Source organism: Malus sylvestris, chromosome 4, assembly GCF_916048215.2.
Source record: "Malus sylvestris chromosome 4, drMalSylv7.2, whole genome shotgun sequence".
NCBI lineage: Eukaryota > Viridiplantae > Streptophyta > Magnoliopsida > Rosales > Rosaceae > Malus > Malus sylvestris.
In genome coordinates, this window is record NC_062263.1 from 4,045,327 (window position 1) to 4,062,577 (window position 17,251).

At 35.9% G+C, this 17,251-nt stretch overlaps 2 protein-coding genes across 10 annotated transcripts in view; both read right to left on the minus strand.

Annotated features, from left to right (window-relative positions):
• LOC126619271 (NAC domain-containing protein 41-like) overlaps positions 1 to 17,251 on the minus strand; it is a 31,664-nt gene that overhangs the window by 1,542 nt on the left and 12,871 nt on the right. The window contains exons 2-3 of one of the 7 annotated variants that reach the window (XR_007622009.1): positions 501 to 1,822; positions 323 to 411 (exon numbers count right to left, since the gene is read on the minus strand). The exons of 1 other annotated variant lie outside the window; for it this stretch is intronic. Coding sequence is in view for 5 of the 6 variants with exons in the window: in XM_050287590.1 (XP_050143547.1) it covers positions 558 to 1,685 (1,128 nt within the window). In the remaining variant the exon portion in view is untranslated. Of the gene's footprint in view, positions 1 to 297; positions 412 to 478; positions 2,140 to 17,251 lie in introns of those variants that run through there. 5 more of the 7 variants (XM_050287593.1, XM_050287588.1, XM_050287590.1 and 2 more) reach the window with 5 other exon arrangements.
• On the minus strand, positions 3,122 to 4,784 carry LOC126619276 (uncharacterized). 3 transcript variants are annotated; one of them, XM_050287601.1, is made up of 2 exons: positions 4,461 to 4,784; positions 3,122 to 4,212 (listed from the first exon to the last, which is right to left on the minus strand). In XM_050287601.1, the coding sequence occupies exon 2, from the start codon at positions 4,201 to 4,203 to the stop codon at positions 3,556 to 3,558; it is 648 nt and encodes a 215-aa protein (XP_050143558.1). In that variant the 5' UTR covers positions 4,204 to 4,212; positions 4,461 to 4,784; the 3' UTR covers positions 3,122 to 3,555. The 3 variants fall into 3 exon arrangements, with proteins under 3 accessions (XP_050143558.1, XP_050143556.1, XP_050143557.1); XM_050287599.1 differs by having other exon boundaries at positions 3,122 to 4,254; positions 4,461 to 4,779; XM_050287600.1 differs by lacking the exon at positions 4,461 to 4,784 and having other exon boundaries at positions 3,122 to 3,480; positions 3,551 to 4,454.

Here is a 17,251-nt window from a genome sequence, read left to right on the forward strand (position 1 = left end):
CCTTATCGTCAACAAAACTATCAACACGTTCACAAACTGACACTGAACACTTAACACACCATGTTACCATCAAAATTCAAGCACAATACACAGAACATGCACACGCTCACAAGCCACTTATGCAGAGGGAGTAATTCAAAGGAAAAGAAAACATTAATTTGGTTTTCAAATTTAGTATAGTAATTAAAATCATCAACCTTGAAACCTTCTGTCAATAAAAATAAAAAGAAAGTAAGAAACTTGGGTGGAAAAGGAATGTATTATAAAGCATTCAGTGCATTAAAATTGGAAACGATCCTAGAAGCTCATACATAGACAGGACTGGGGGAAACGCAGTAGAGACCTGAGGTGCGGCAAAATGAAAGGCAGGCAATGGATCAGTACGGCAGAGAAGAAGGCCCAGGTAAACACCTATACCAAATTTCTTAATGAACTAATGAACCAAAAGAAATCAAAGCATATATACTAAGAACGGAAATAAAATATATCCTGATCATAACTGTGCTTCTATATGCACGCCATGGAAATTAGACAGCTGCTGTCACCTCTAAGTCCCTCTATTGATCATTCACAGAATCGCTCATCCACAAACAGTCTGTCCAGTAATTAAACCCGTCTAACGGTTGGCTGAATTCATCAATTTGAGGCCACTCCTGGGGCAATTTACCTTCAAGCGTTGTCAAACATTCTTTAATGTCTCCACGCACTGCTTCACCATCTAAAGGATATTCCTCACCGCCCAAGAATACCGGAGAAGAAGGAACATCACTCATCAGTGGCACATATTCATGATCTGAAATATGAGTGGGAATGGGCATCAGATTTCCGTTAATGTAGCTTATGCACCCCAGGTCGTGATTGCTAGTGTCACCGTCCAAGCATATGGGATAAGAAGGAACATCACTCATCAATATCACACTATCCTGATCAGAGAAATCAGTCGGCTTTGCATTGCCGTTAATGTTGGTTATGCACTCCTGATCCTGATACCTAGTGTCAGTAATCATATTGCTTTCAGTTCCAACAAAAGGCACAACAGCAGGGGTATTGGTGATCACATTCACATTAGAATGTTTTTGTGAACCCGGTTCTTTTCTTGCTCTCTTTCTCTTAATCAGAGGCTTCTCATTCGATACTTCTTTTCTTGCCCTCTTAATCGGTGGCTTCTCATTGAAGTCGTGAGTTGGACTTGAGGAATTCATCTTGTTTCGGCACCTAGACCTCAGATTCCTTTTAAGTCGGGAAAGAACGACCTTTGGGCCAGCAACTACATTAGGAAGAAGACTGTACTCTTCTAACAGCCAGCCGCCATTGTTGTTAGAACCCTTGTTGTTATACCTGAAATGCCCTTTATCCCCGATTGGAATTCCGTCCAAACCTAAAACTTTGTCGGAGGATGTTTCGCTCCAAGTGCCTCCGGCTTCGATCTGGCGTTTGCTGCGGCTGTCGCTGTCGCTTCTAGAACGGAGCTCACAGAAGAAGAACAAGTCCTGATCGAGTAGGGAATTTCCACCGAATTGCTCCCAAACCACCCAGGGTGGTGTTTGTCCAAAGAGATTGAACTCGTGAACAAACGGGTTGCCCAAGGGCTTTCCGGAGAGGGCTCTATCGCGAAGATAGGAACTGACCAATTCTTGATCAGTAGGATGAAACCGAAAACCCAATGGCATACCGTAATAACCCACCTCCATTGTTAAACGCGATTTCAATTCAATGCAATTCAAAACAAAACAAATGCAGCAGCAAAAACCCTAAATTTTTATTGGGCACAAAATAAAGAAGAGAAAATAAGCGAGAAATTAAAGAGAAGAAAAAGGGAAACCTGGAAGCCGATTTCGCTCGCTCGCCGAGGAGAGCAGCTCGTCGACGTCTCCTCAATCGCTGTCTTCGTCCCCAAACAAGAGCAACTGAAGAGGAATCGATTTCAAGTATTCTGTAATTCAATTCAACCGGAGACTGCTGGAGCACTGAATTCTAATCCTGGTTCAAATTCGAACGCGCAGAGAGAGCGAGAGAGAAAGATCTTGAGAGAGAGAGATCTAGTGAGAGAGAGGGAGTGGATTTGAAATTTCAATGGAAGAAAATATGACCGTTTGGTTTGGGAATTGGATGTTAACGTTGCAAACTTGCAAGGCTCACTGCTTAAGCGCGCGTTTTAATCACGTGGCATTTTCATATCTACAAAACCCTAAAATAACGCAGGAACAAAAAATCGATTGGGCTGTGTTCCCTATTTTACTTCTTGGCCCATTTTTTATCCTGCCACGTCCAGTTCTTTTGCTTATCGTATGAGGATCCTCTTCGGATTCTCTTTGTGAGGATGTTGGGGATCTTCAAATCATGTTCGTTTATCGTACATCATGCGATCAGTTTTTGTCATATATTATTCATATTTAATTTTAAATAAAAGTATTTAAAATAATTTATAGCCGTATGATATATGATGAATGGACACGATTTGTGGATTCCCAGAATCCACACTCTTGGTTATTAACTTATTAGGCATTTTATTGTCAATTTTTTTAGATTTTTATATTAGATTAATGAACCCAAATATTTAAGGGTGAATGTTGGATTGCAAGTTTTGATTTCGACACGAAAAAAATTTATATCGTATTTTTATTCACATAGCATTTCATGATTGACACGATAAGCCATAGTCACGGTGTACTAATGTCATAGAAATTGCTCAACTTGGATATGTTTTACAATAGGAAATCGTGACTATGACTTAGACATGGGAAATCATAGGAAATCACGATTTTTTTAATTTCCTATGTCCAAGCCACAATCACGATTTCCTATGATTGACATGATAAGTCATAGTCACGATGTTCACATAGCGTTCATATTCATTTTTTATAGGGGTAACAAGATTTTCTCCCAACTCTAATACACCTTTATGTTCTTCCTGTCCAAAACTATGTTGGAGAAGATTTCATAAGAAACACGTCTGGAATCAGTCATTAGCAGATTGATTATTCATGAAACGAAACAGAGGTCGAAACAAATAGTGATAAACTGAGTACTACTGTTCACGACACGACAACGTCTGAAAATTGAAGTCTTAAAATTGAAACGAAAACTCAGAGTGTGCTGAAAGAAATGACGAAAACAAAAGTAAGTGCAATCAGAACTATTGGGAACTTCATGTACATTCATATGTATATTGTCTACAGATTTCCTCAAGATTGACAACAATACAGAGTAAGACCACCAACTAGACAAAATAACAGACTGAAAACTATTCTATCCACGACAACAACAACAACAAAGCCTTTTCCCATTAAGTGGGGTCGGCTATATGAATCCTAGAATGCCATTGCGCCTGTTTCTATGTCACATCTTCCGTGTAAATAAAAAGACTGAAAACTAATAAACTAACTATGATTAAACCAGAAGTCGGAAAGAAAAAGCTGAAAGGTAACCGTGCTCATCTGAATTCTTGAACCCTACTAGTAGTATAAAAACAAGAGCTGACGCTAATAGCTTGACAACTTGATTCACGCAAGGCGTGTATACTCCGTGTAAAGTCCTCTTCCTCCTGCTCCGCTTCTAGATGATGATGATACTGAGCAAGCAAATCAAGAGAACATGGAGAACCGAGGCCCGTGGCCTTCCAATGTTTCCAACCACAACTGGAAAAATAATGATTTGAAAGGGAAGGAACGGGATGATGGTGATGAGCAGAGTAATGTGATCAGGTTCAGTAGCTTGATGTATATGATCTTGATTTGTGTCTTCATCATCCTCTCCTCCAATATGATTAAAGAATTCAGTGATCAAGTCCTCATCATCCAACTCTCTTTCATCCGTGGTTCTTGGCCCCTCCTCAATCTCGTGATGATGATGACGGAGATGAGTAGTTAGCTGAGGTACAACAGCAGCCTCATCTGCAGCAGAGGCCGCAACAGCAGAATCAGGCAAAAGCTCAAACTCGTCAATTAAGGATCCTAACAGATCATCATCCCAGCAATCATATGCTTCGGTGGTGCTGCTTGAGGACCCCTCGTGATGAAGTAGATCATCAAGCTCCCTAATCGAGTCCTCCATTGCCAAAAGACCATTATCCGAATCATGAATCCTCTGCCTCTTGACCGTATCACCCAAAACTGTAACGGCATCATCAGAATCGGAATAGGAATCAGGGAAACACGGACGCTTGAGAGAAGAGACAGTGGGCCTCAAATCTTGACCCCCCATCTCCAATTTCTTCACGAAACACAACACAAACAGAAGAAAGCAGGGGGCTTTCTGCTAAAACCAAAACCCTAAGTGGGTAATGTGGAAGAAGAAAAAGCAACACTTTCCAAACAAAAGGGCTAATAACGAAGATCAGCTCAGAGTGCGACTGAATTGATTATACGGGATTTGGGAACTAGGGTTTCTTGTTACAGTGCTAGACAGACAGAAATTAAAGATACCGAGAAATAAAACAGAAGAAAAGGCAATAACTGAACCTGGAACTGGGAAAAAGTTGTCGATTTTCTTCTCAAAGAAGAGGATGCATTCGTCCCCAACTTCCAATTTCAACAAACAGAGAGAGATCAAGCGACAGAGAGAGAGAGAGAGCAACAAATTTGAATTGGGCTTCAAATTCGGACGCACACTGAGAGAACGCAACAACGCAACACGACCATTTGAGTGAGAGTGAGAGAGCGCGAGCAGAGAGAGAGAGCGATCCAAAAATCCAGTGAGAGAGTGGGATGAGGGTTTTGAAATTTAAAGAATGGAAAATATGACCGTTTGGGAATTGGACCGCTTAAACGCGGGTTTCATCACGTGCCAATTTCTTTCTGCTCTTAGGCGCCTACGAGTGGGAAGCCCTCCCCAACCCAGCCCAATTGTGTACCGAATGACTAAATTACCCTCGAATTACAAATCACATGGAATCTGGAGCTCGGGGTATTTTAGTCAAACCAAAAACTCAAAAACTCCAAAGGATCGCAGAATCGTATCACCGTCTTGGTTACCGAGTTGTTTGTTTGATCCAGATGTACGTGAGAAGTGTGGCGTTTGGGAGTACGCGATGCGAGTAAGGTGTTCGATGAGATTTTGAAATCCATAGAAATAGTCGTTGAATTTGTTCATCATCAATCATTTTAAGTTATTCTGTAAAAAAATCTATTAAATATATATATAATAACAAAAATATTCTCAATTTAATAAACATTGAGCTAAAATTATTTGATAAAAATTAAGAATATTTTTATCATTTAACCTTATTTAATGAAAATTTTACACGAAATGACGAAAATGATTAATGATGGATAAACTCATAAACCACTTCTATAGATCTTAAATCTCAAGGTTCGAAGTGATCAATTATATTAATCTTAAAGACCATTTTGACTATAAAACTTTAATAGACCACAGACATCAAAATTGTCAAATTCCTCATCCGTATTATTTCCACAATCATCTTTATTCCCAATGACACACCCCGACCGAGATCAAGGCATGATGGCCGTCACGTGAGAATGACGTAGCCATGTGCACATTGCGGAAGCGATAACAATACGAATTATACGAATAATTAAAAACTGAATTACTAGAGTGCACTACTAAACAGAAAGTGATAGGAATTAGTTACAACAGTAAACACTTCTAATCAGAGCATAAAAGTCTAGGTGCAGTCCAGTAGGACAAGTACTAATTATACAGTACCAGGAATGTCCTACTATTATTTGGATAAGTCAGAACTGCCGACGTTCTCAAGCCACCAACAACAATCTTACTTAAAATCTGGAGGGCGCAAAACAGAAAACGTGAGTGGGCAAAAACAATGTTTTACAAAATCATTTTCTTTATCAACATATATAACCCCTCGCTGTAAAACATGTATAATTTTTCCCAGAATCAAGATATAAGCATATACATAATATATATATATGAAATCATATCAATTCAATTCATGCTTCACATAATCATATTCAAATGTATGTTATGCCAAGAGTAATCTAGCCGGAGTCACTACAATGACCTATATGGGTTCGAAGGAGAGAGAGTGAGTGAAACCGAGGGATAGTATGGGAGTGAGAGAGAGAAGGTGATGTGGATGTGTGTGTGGTCCTATTTGCACATCCACCAATCAAACCAATATTTTCTTCACTTGCAATTGGGTCCATCATAATAGGGATTCATCAAATTGGTCCTCAAACCAAAACTTAGTCACACCAAGCCATCAACGTTCAAGGTTAATTCCGTTTTTTCACGTCATTGGGAATAAAATAATGTACATCTCCGGGATGGGTTGTGACAATCTCCCCACCTTATAAAATTTCGTCCTCGAAATTACATACAACCAAAACATCTACTAATAATCATAAAACAACCGTGGATACATCTCTCTCATCCGATCCTCTGTCTCCTAAGTAGCTTCTTCCATTGAATGATTTCTCCACAAGACTTTCACCAAGCGTACTGTCTTGTTCCTTAGTTCCTTATCCTTCCAATCCAACAGAGTCACTGGCTCCTCATCATAAGTCAAGTCCGAATTGATTTCCAAAGGTTGAGGAGGAATCACATGTGAAGGATCTAAAACATAATGTCGAAGCATCGAAACATGAAATACATCGTGCACCTTAGACAACTCTGGAGGCAACTCAAGCCTGTAAGCAACCTCACATTTTCGAGTCTCGATCCACGACTTCCTCTCGCCTTTTCGAGTCTCGACCCACGACTTCCTTCCTCTGCAAGGTAATTTCTCTCATGTTCTACAAATTTTGTTTTTAATTTCATGGGTTTTGCAGATTTTATTTTCAATTTCATGGGTTCTGCGATTTGTTTTGGGTATGCTATTTCTGAACACTATTAGTTGAAGCTAATTTTGGGGTTCTGAAGTAGGTAGGTGTAGAGAAAATTTCAATATTTAAGTCCATTTGTTGAATTTGCATGCTAAATTTGAGTTGGGAACTTTGCTTACTTGTTACCCAATTGGATTTTTGAGCTACTTTTGCAATTTCTTCGTCTTAATTTGCGAACAATTTGATCATGTTTGACTTATCACTTTGTTTTTGGGGTAATTTGTCAAGCTGGTAATATTTTTACCCCATCAATTCGAAAAGTTTTTTATAGATCCTTTTGATATTGGTGGAGAAATCGTAGTTATATCAGTCAATCCGATCGTCGATAATTCTGGTGGATGCTTGATTTTAGTGCTGCTGGTGCTGGATACTTAGTCCCTTGATAATATTCTTCTCTGCATGTATCTAAATTTGTCGGTATACGTTTTCATATATTTTTTATTTATAAATTTGTGAGTGTACTAAAGAGATCAAATGTATTATTTACCTCCTCAAGTTTGATAGTTTTGATATATATGTGTATATATTCTGATGCTCTTCTGGCTTTCCTTGGTTAAAATGAAGATCAATTATTGATGCTTTCCAATTTCTGTATGTGCTGCGTCACATTATGTTGATTGCTCTGTTAAGTCAACAAATAGAGCAACACTGTGGAACTTAGCTAAAGTCAGCTATAAATTTTGTTAAAATCCTAATGAAACATAAAGAGCACGACAATGAAATATACGGAGCAACATGATTCGGATTCAGGACTACCTTTATTCTCATTGTGTTAGAATGCTTATGTTATAATTATGTTATAATTGTGTTGGAGATGTTAAAATTTTAGATTTCAATTTTGTTTTCATTTTTCTAAAAAAAAAAAAAAAAAAAAAAAAAACCGAACCAGGCCGAAACCGAACTGAAAAAATTGAACCGAATCGAACTAAACCGAAATTTCGGTTCGTTTTCGATTTTGGCAAAAAATCGAACTATTTCAAACCAAACCCAACCCTAGTGTGCATACACTGGGAAGCCTGCAGCCTCCTCTTCTGATGTCTATGCTTTTTATATGTGCTGTCTTTTTTTTAAATCCCCCTCCTCTTCTTTAACTAATCCACATGCCAAAGGTATTCTAAATTCCATCCCTTGTAAAAAGAGAGCAACACCTCTTCAATTAAATGGGCAGCTCATTGACGCAATTTGAACGAATTTTTAATGCCCAAATTCAAGCACAAATAGCAGCAACCCACTTCGTTCTTTCTTCGTACTTTTTTGGTATCTTTCTTCGTACTTTTTTGGTATTTTCTCTGAAAAATCTACAATTATCTCCAAACTATGATTTCTATAAAATTCACACATAACACATCAAACTTTCAAATTTAATTATAAAATCATGACTAAATAATAAGTAAAAGAGGTATAAAAAATGCATATAATAACAACCTAATAAATTTCATTTGATTAGAGTCTCGGTAACGATCACTGTCACATTTTTTTTAAGGATAAAATAGAATTTCATTCATAAATAACTAAGTCATACAATCACACACATATGGAAACACTGTCGCATCAAGATAACACACAATAAAGGCCAAGACAACCGCCAACTGCCGGAAACAAAAATAAAAACGAAAATTAAACAAGAGCGGAGGCAACATGAAGACAGCCTACCACGACGAGCAATCGCAGAAGAATTGAACTCTGAAATTTTTTATGTACAGCAAAGCCGGCAGGTACAAGAAGTCAAGGCGATGGCGGTGAAGAAGAAAATATATAATTTAAACATAGAAAATATATAATTTAAACTATGGGGTGTAATGAATTGTAAGTTGGTTAACTCAACCAAAATGCAGCTCTTAAGCAAAACATTCAAACTCATTGAGACCAGTACGCTAATTAAGTCCCGGGCAAGAGTTAATCAAATTTTCTATATAACTAATAGAAACCGAAATCCAACTAATGGGGGAGGGAGATTCGAACTCAGGGTGTCGTTCAACATTGAGAAGGTATCACTAGACTAAGCGCTTATTGGGATTGAAATTTAATACCGAATCCAACGTCTGGTTACGAATTTGTAACATTTTTTTATTTCTAGGGTTTAGGTTTCTATCAATTTGGGGGTTCTAGGGTTCGGGTTTATGACAACCAATTTAGAGTTAGGGTTCATATTAGTAAATCACTAGTGCTTAATACCAGCGCGTTGCTGCGGGTTTGAAGTTAAGATGAGATGTTAAAAATGAAAAAATTTCGGTTACAAAATAGGAACAACGATAACAACAAAGAATTTGGAAAAGCGTTAACTGGAAAAGGTTAAATTTAGATGATATAAAGATACAAATTATAGTTATCCATTCTATTGTAGCAGTTCTATGTATTTCTGGACCAGGAGGATTACATTCAGTTACAAAAAAAAAAAAAAAAATCCTGGTACAAAGATACAAAAAACATTATAATAACTGAATTTCTTCTAATAACCCAATCTAATACACTTTGTGTTCCAGCTTTTGCATACAAAAAATGAGGAGATGCTGTTGTATGGGGATGCAAAAAATATTGTTGAGTTTTGGGCAAAAAAAGATATGTACAAGTTTTTAAACATTTTAAACATGATTTAATATAGATAAACAAAACACGGTAAACATTCTTGATCAGAGTAGTGAAAGGTGTCTTCAGCCCTTGTTGTCATTAATGAAGCAACCTGAACAAAGAGGAATAGAACAGAACATATTTAGATAGGATTTAGTATCACATTTAAATGGTAATGGAGGAAAAGATGATTCCTAGTTATAATTCATAGTATGAAAATGTTTGATATGTAAATTTTAAGAAAGTTGAAGTGAACACATGGAAATTTTTGAAACAATGATGTAAAAATATAGAGAGATTATATTCACACATCCCAAATCACTTCACTCACACTCTTTTAAAATTTTAATATTTTCTACACACCACTAACACTTGATAGAAAAATATTAAAAAATTAAAAAGGTGTGAAAGAAATAATTTAGGGTGTGTGAATATAATCTCCCAAAATATAAACTGTGAAATCCCGTTCCCGAATTTCACTGTTATAATCTACGTATTTGTACTATTGAGATTTTATATTATTTCTCGAGAATTTATTTTAAATCGTTTGGATTTATATTTTAATTAAACTAGTTACGAAGAGTGAAGTTTGGAAAATAATTATTTAAAATTCGTTGACCTTTTGAGGTCACAAGTAACGTTCTCGAATAAGTCTCGAAGCCACGAGCGCATAGGCGAAAACTGTTTGCGAGTCCGAGTTATAACGGTATAGTTATGGACGTTTAAAGTTGTAAAACTATAAATTGTGGGAATTATTTTAATTTCCACTTATGGCTAAAAGGCCCAAACATTTATTGGGATTAAAGGGACCGGATATTATAAGTGGAATTGGGCAAAAAAATTAGAAAGAGGAGACGAAGAGAAAAAAAAAAGAAAAAAGAAAAAAGAAGAAGGCGGAAGACTCTAGAGCACTCTCTCCTCCCTCTGTATCTCTTTTTTTTAGGGAACTTTAACGAAAAGCTCCCGGTACTGTTCACTTTAACGAAAAACCACATTTTTACACTAAAAAGTCAATCCTGGTACTATTCACTTTATCCTTTGTTTTGTCTTTATCATTAAAACTCAAAGTTTTCAAACCATTTTCATTAGTTTTCCTTTTTTTTTTTAGTGGGGGGTTGGAGAGGGAAGGAGGTTGTCACTTCCCACCACCTCTCCCAAATTCATCTCGCGGTTGATCACCATGACATCTTGCTTTCCTCCATCTATCAACCCCATCTCCCTATGGTATAAATCAACCCTACCACCCCAGCTTAAATCCAATTGTATAAGTGGAGACACAGGACAACAAGAACTGAAAGGAAGGAGAGAGGGTAACAGAGAAGGCAGGGATGAGAAAAGAAAGAAGAGGGTCGCAGAAGGTGGGTTTGAATCATGAAATAAACATGATTTCGTATGTTGTTATCCAATGGGTGGAAAACTTTGGTAATTATTCTCTGATTCTCTTAATTTCTTTTATGGTCATTATTGGATGCTATTATGGGAAATTAGTTTTATATGCAGTTGTTGTATGTGCAAGTTTTTATATGATATATGATACAAAAGCTAGTTTTATACACAAATACCTAAACCCTATTTTGGTATAATACCTGAAAGGGATATTTGTATAACATAATTAATTGGGTGGAGTCAATTGCATGTCATATATTAACCACGTTTTTTTCAAGACTAGTATTATGCAGATGCTTGCTTTTATCTATTATATACACAAAAGCTGAATGGGCTGCTTCGGTATAAAAGTTGAAATGACTATGCCATTTATAGTTCCTTTTGAATCAAAGTGATAATCTGTTCATAACATACACTTGATTTAAATGGTTTGAGAATTATGATTCACTCATGGATTTCTAATTTCCCAATAGGCCAATGCTACTAGCACATATTAGGTTAATATGTTCAAAGAAGGGAATTGGTTTTAAGAGAAAATATATATGATCCTGCTTGGTACATCCACGATGGGGGATCTTACGCATTATGGGGGTGATAAGGATTAGTTGTACTTGGTACATTCGATAGGCGATCATATTTTGATTGGATATCACTTGATTATATAATGTGAATCTATTGAAATGTGATTAGTCATTGATATATGTTTATTGGTCGTGATTTGACTTGTGTATGGATGATATCTATGAAATGTGATTTGCAGTGCTTGATGAATTGTTCGATGGAAAGTAATTTGATGTGCATATTTGAAATGAGATTTGATTTGCATGATTGGCCTGATGTGATGAAATGTGAGGGTTAGGAGTGGACCATGAACCCATTGTCATGGGGTTTGTTGCTTCGAGACTTGTTTCACATATCGTATCATTATTTCATTTCTTGTTTCATTGAGCTTTTGTATTTTGAGTGCTTGTTTCATGTTTTCTTCTTTGAGCGTTGCTATATTTCTTGGACTTACGCTCGGTTTAGTTGAGTGGTCCGGAATCGTACCCGCTTGGATCCCCGTTAAGAGATGGTCCGGAATCCCTCCTACTTCGCGATTCCGTTGAGAGATGGTCCGGGATTGTGTTCACGTTGGGGTTATTGAATTTGGATTGAGATAGCTTCGAAGATGTAGACTTCGGCCGAACTGTGTTGCCCTAACCCTACTTTTCATTGTGTTGTATGAGATTATGATTGTGAGCTGTTGTGATTTGTTTCAGACGAACCGTTGGATGTCTAGGTGACTCATTCAGAGTTACAAAGGCTTGGTATTGATTCCTTATGAATGATTTATATTAAAGGGATGTAAACTGTGATTAATGGTTGGCTTTATCATTATTATCACATCCTTGTATTATTGTCACTGACCTGAGCTTTGCAGCTTATCTGAATTCTTGATGCCGATGCACCATTCCTATGGTGTAGGCACTGATTGTACAGATGTCAGGTCTGCAGAGATTACAAGAGGTCGCTTAGTATTTTGGTTGGATTCTGTTGAGTGGTCTGGAATCCCTACTCTTGCTCATTTCCGTAAAGGTAGTCCGACCTTAGAGTCGAGTGAATATGAATTGTTCACAGTAGACATTGTGTATAAATTAGACTTATCATGTTAGTATTTGGAATCCAAGTAGGGAATTATGTAGGGATCCTTTATTAAAATTTGTGAATTGATATGGGACCTTATTGATTGAATAACATAGTAATTGTAGATATCATGCATCTATGATTTTAGGATTGATTAAGTAGAACGATTGCGGAATGATGTGGGATATAATTGTTATTATTATGATTAGTCTCGTTACTCGAAATGGCTTGAGAATAATATTGTGCTTTGTTGGTTCTTGGATATGTTACATGTGGTGGATTAAGGTTTCATGTTGAAAACATAGTGACTTATATGATGGGTGGAATGGAAACCTTGATTGTCATATTGGATTGTTATGTAGCCTTGAATCTAGTACTTCCATACTTGTCAAGTTCTAATGATTGATTGAGGAATGTTATACCTTTGGGCATGAATGTACATTGGTAAATGTAGATGGGTAGTGATAGATGAACTACGAATGGCTTAACCTTTGTTTAGGGTACGTAGGTAGTCTAACGAGGAGGTTAGATACAACCATAAAGCTTACAAATATTACGCAGTTGGATCTTGAGTTATGCCTTGTACATATATCAGAGGCAGGATTTGTTAGATATACGGATGCTGGATGACGTCACGCGTCGATCTTGGACGTATGTTGGGTTCGGGGCGTGACATAAACATTATATTTAAGAATAATATGAAATTAGATATCAAACTTTTGTTCACCAGAAATGAAAAGCGCTTTTCTCACAGATTCTCTTTTTCGTTTATAAGATTGATCACTTGATTCAAGTGCTGATAACGATTCAAAAACAAAAGAAAAGGACTATCAAGGGAGGGATAAGCAAACAAAGACAACGAAGAAAGAAAACGACTGCCAAAAGCGGGAGAAGCAAAGAAAGGACCTGGTTTCCCCGCCCTCCCACTTCCTATACACTCTCATCCTCTCCTATTTGTGTGGTGACGGTTAAACCATATTAACATTTTATATTACTATTGTTTTTTGTCTTATTATCTCTATAAAAAAATTAATATAAAATATTAACATGTCTTAACCGTAACCGCATAAAATAGGAAATGATAAGAGTGTATGGGAAGTGGGAGGGCAGAGAAGCCGGGTCCGCAAAGAAAAACAACAAAGAAAAATTGAAAAGAAAACGGAAGAAAGAAGAACAAAAGTAGAGATACTACCTTGTAGTGATGACTGACACGTGGGCGGGTATAAATTTTTATTGTTTGTTGTGCCACAAATCATGTGGCCCGGTTTTAATCACATTTAAAAAAAAAAAATTGTCTTCCCATCAGATATACATGGGTTTAAAATGTTAAGAAGGTATAAAAATTTTAGGGTTGTACTATCCACGCACCCCATTTTACTTCTCACACATCCTTGATAATTTATATCTGTAGATCTTTTTCAATTCATCCGATCCGACAGACGAAAATTAAAAAGATGTGTGAAAAGTAAAATAAGGTGTGGATATCATACCCCAATTTTTATTGTTTGTTATCACATAAAATTTAAAAAAAAATGTACAATGATAAATTATATTATACATATACTAAAACCCAAACTCGGGTGCACTGTTTTTCACTGTTCGTGAACAGTAAAATGCGGAAATGCCCTCCAAATTTTTCCCATCAGCAGTATCTTTTAACTTTTTCTGCAGTACATTGACGATTCTACCCTTGGAAACCACGCGTCTGTCATCGGTGGTTCTTCCACTCCATTTCTGCCCCGCCTTTTCTTTGGGTTCCCTTCTCTCTCTCTCACCATTTTCAGCTTTTCCTTATTTTGGAGCCTAGGTTTTTTCTCTCTCCCACGCCTTCGTTGTTTTCGCTATCCGTCCTTCGCGTCTTTGTCTCGCCGATTATTCACGGCCGTTTTCTTCTCGGAAAACTAACGATCTCTGGTGAGTTTTTTGCAGTTATTGCCGTGTCTAATTTCAATTTTTTTTTTCGTTGTTTGGGTGTGGCTTTGCGATGCGGTTTGATTTTTGGTTTCAGGAAAAGTTATCGATGCGATCTAAGGTTTTTTGGTGAGTTTTCTGCTTTTCTGATTGTATGTTGTTTGATTCTTTTTTCGTGCTTTGGGTCTGCCTTTCTGATCTACTTTCATATTTGGTTTCAGCAAAAGAAGTTGTTTGAATTTTGGCCTTTCTGTCTGCAACCTTGCAAGCTGTTTGCGATCAAGGTATTTAACTTTTTTTTTTTTTTTTTGGTGTTGGTTCTTTCTCCGATGATGGTTTGTTTGATTGGTCAGAAAATGAAATAAATAAATTTTGAGATTTAAACTGAATTATGCTTCATTTAATTAAATCTTTGGTTTTGTTGGGTTGTCATTGTTTGCCCTGTTCTAAACTTATATGTCTTGGGTTGTCAATTTTTTTCGGTTGTCATTTTTTCCTTTTATTTTCTGCTGGAAGCACTATTATATTCATGCTAATTTTGATGAAAAGGAAATGTGTGTTTAATTGAAGGATTAAATATGTATGAAGCAGGACATAGTATGCTATAATACATTTTTCCTTTTATTCTCTGTTTCTTCGTTGTCAATTTCATAGGATTTGGGTTTGGGCAGATCAATCCTGCAAACCGCTTCAATAACATGTCTTGGAACTCAATTGGCCACTATCAGCGCAGCCTCCATATTCTTGGTAATACACCAGAACCAATCATCTCATGGCTTGAAAAGGATGGAAAGACTAATCCAGGGCCATCACATAGCATTAACTCATCAGACATAATCAACGTTTGGAAATGCTTTGTCTTATTTTTTTATTTTTTTATTTGATTAACAATTCAAACTTATCTTTATATCTATTAGTATCTTGATTTCCTTGACAATTCAAGCATATCTTTTTTGTGTTTCTTTTTTTCTGGGTGTTAATTTTATTTGAATTTCTTAATTTGTTCAAAGGATGCTTTGGTTAGTGGTCATCTTATTTAATGATTTTTTTTTCTTTTGGTTTTTTAGCACCAATGGTATTGGTGAATGGTGAAGAGGTTTGTATGGGTTCATATATCTTAAACATGTAGTGAGAAGTGAGGGTTTTGTTTTAGTATTTTAGATAATTTGAGGAACATGTAGATACTATGATTTGTGGTTGCTTTCTTAAACCATGATAAAGCAGTCCATGTAATTTTAACATAGATATAATTTTTTATCTAATGCATGAGTATATGAAATGTTAATACGATAATATATTGGGCAACACTATGTGATTTAAAATGCAAAGAGAGACAATGAACCATGTTTGATATTTTGTTTGTGTTGGTTGTTTTAAATTTGAGCTTTTTTGAGTTGGATTTATGTGTTTTGTTTAAGATATCATTTTTGGTTTATGAATGGTTTGCCAGTGCAAAAGTTTGCATATTTTTTTATGGTTGGATTCATGGGTTTTCTTAAGCTTTGAAGTTCTTAGTTTTTATCAAGAAATTTAATCTGGGTTTCATTTATTTGTGAAACTAGCACTTTTTTGTGAAGATTTTCAGTAAATGATTGCTTATTTGGCTTTAAATTTGATCTCTTTAAATTTCCAGGTTGTCCTAGACTTTTTCAACAGTGCAGAGTTGTCTTCGGCAGAACTCGATAGCAACTCTAGGTCAGTCTGAATTGCCAGTAGATATGATTTTTCTTTAATTTATTCATCTTCTTTCAAATTTATGTGCAAATATTTTTGAAGCCCAAGTGATTCAAAGTTCAAATTTATTTGTAAAGTATAAGTGTGGGTGTGGACACCCAATATGACTTTTACATGGTGTTGCTATCTTCTATTTGACAGAATTATATTGGGGACTGTCTAAATTTTGGTTTTAGCTGCAGATGAAGCGAAATCAAAAGGTTATAAATTAGAGGTATAATTTAATTATTATATTTGATGCATCATTTGATTAAATGAATACAGTAGGAACATTGATTTGACGTATGTGCTTTCGTAGGGAAAACTGAATTTTGTGTGTTTATAAGTGTGTATATACTCAATATTTATTTTAATTACAATGGAATTGACTGAAAATTATGGAGAATTAGTGTCAGTTTACACACATAAAGAAATAGAATGAAAATGTAAGTAAAGAAAAATTAGAATGTAATACATAATATCTTTGTGTGTGTGTGTAAGGGATTGATGACTAAATGTGCTACGTGAAGAGATTGCTTATTTCGTTAGTTAAGGGCAGCACTTGATAGAAGCATAACCAAACCCAGGTAAGAGTCACATTTTGGTTGCCTTCCTATCCTTATTTTTTGTATTTTTCACTTAGCCCTATGTTGTTAACTGCAAATTTTGGTATTTTGTTCCCTTTAGTTTTATCTGCTAATTATTGTTCTACGAATTGTATTCTTCAGTTAATTAATGATTAACTAAAATGTCCCAAAAAAAAATATCAAGCATTACAATGTTCGGGATGATAATTTAGATCCAATATGATCATTAGCCAGTCGAGAACCTAATTTGGGAATTGGGTTTTAAAGTTTTAATAGTTTTGTTGTGTGTAAATTTCTTGCTTTGCCTGCCAAGAATCTAAAAACTAAAGGCTTAGTTATTTTCCCCAAATGGTTTTCAATTTGTTGTAGGTAAACAAGAGCTACTGGACTATTATGCACAGGGGAATGGAAGGAAAGTAAAAATTCAAGCTTTTAATACAAATTGGAAATTGAGAGACGCTAAACAAATGATAGGTAAAATTGACCACTACTTTCTTTCCGTTTAAATATAAATCAATTGATTAAGTCTGTGTTTTAAAATGAAGTTTCAATTGTTTTCAAATTCTAACAACGATCTCCTACGCTTTAAGATAATCTATTTAGAGTTTTGATCCACTTTTAATTACGCAGAATTTCAATTTTTTTTTCATATAAAGT

Bases quoted from the DNA above. Each gene is read 5' to 3' on its own strand.
- LOC126619276 (XM_050287601.1), bottom strand. From the start codon at position 4,203: ATGGGGGGTCAAGATTTGAGGCCCACTGTCTCTTCTCTCAAGCGTCCG.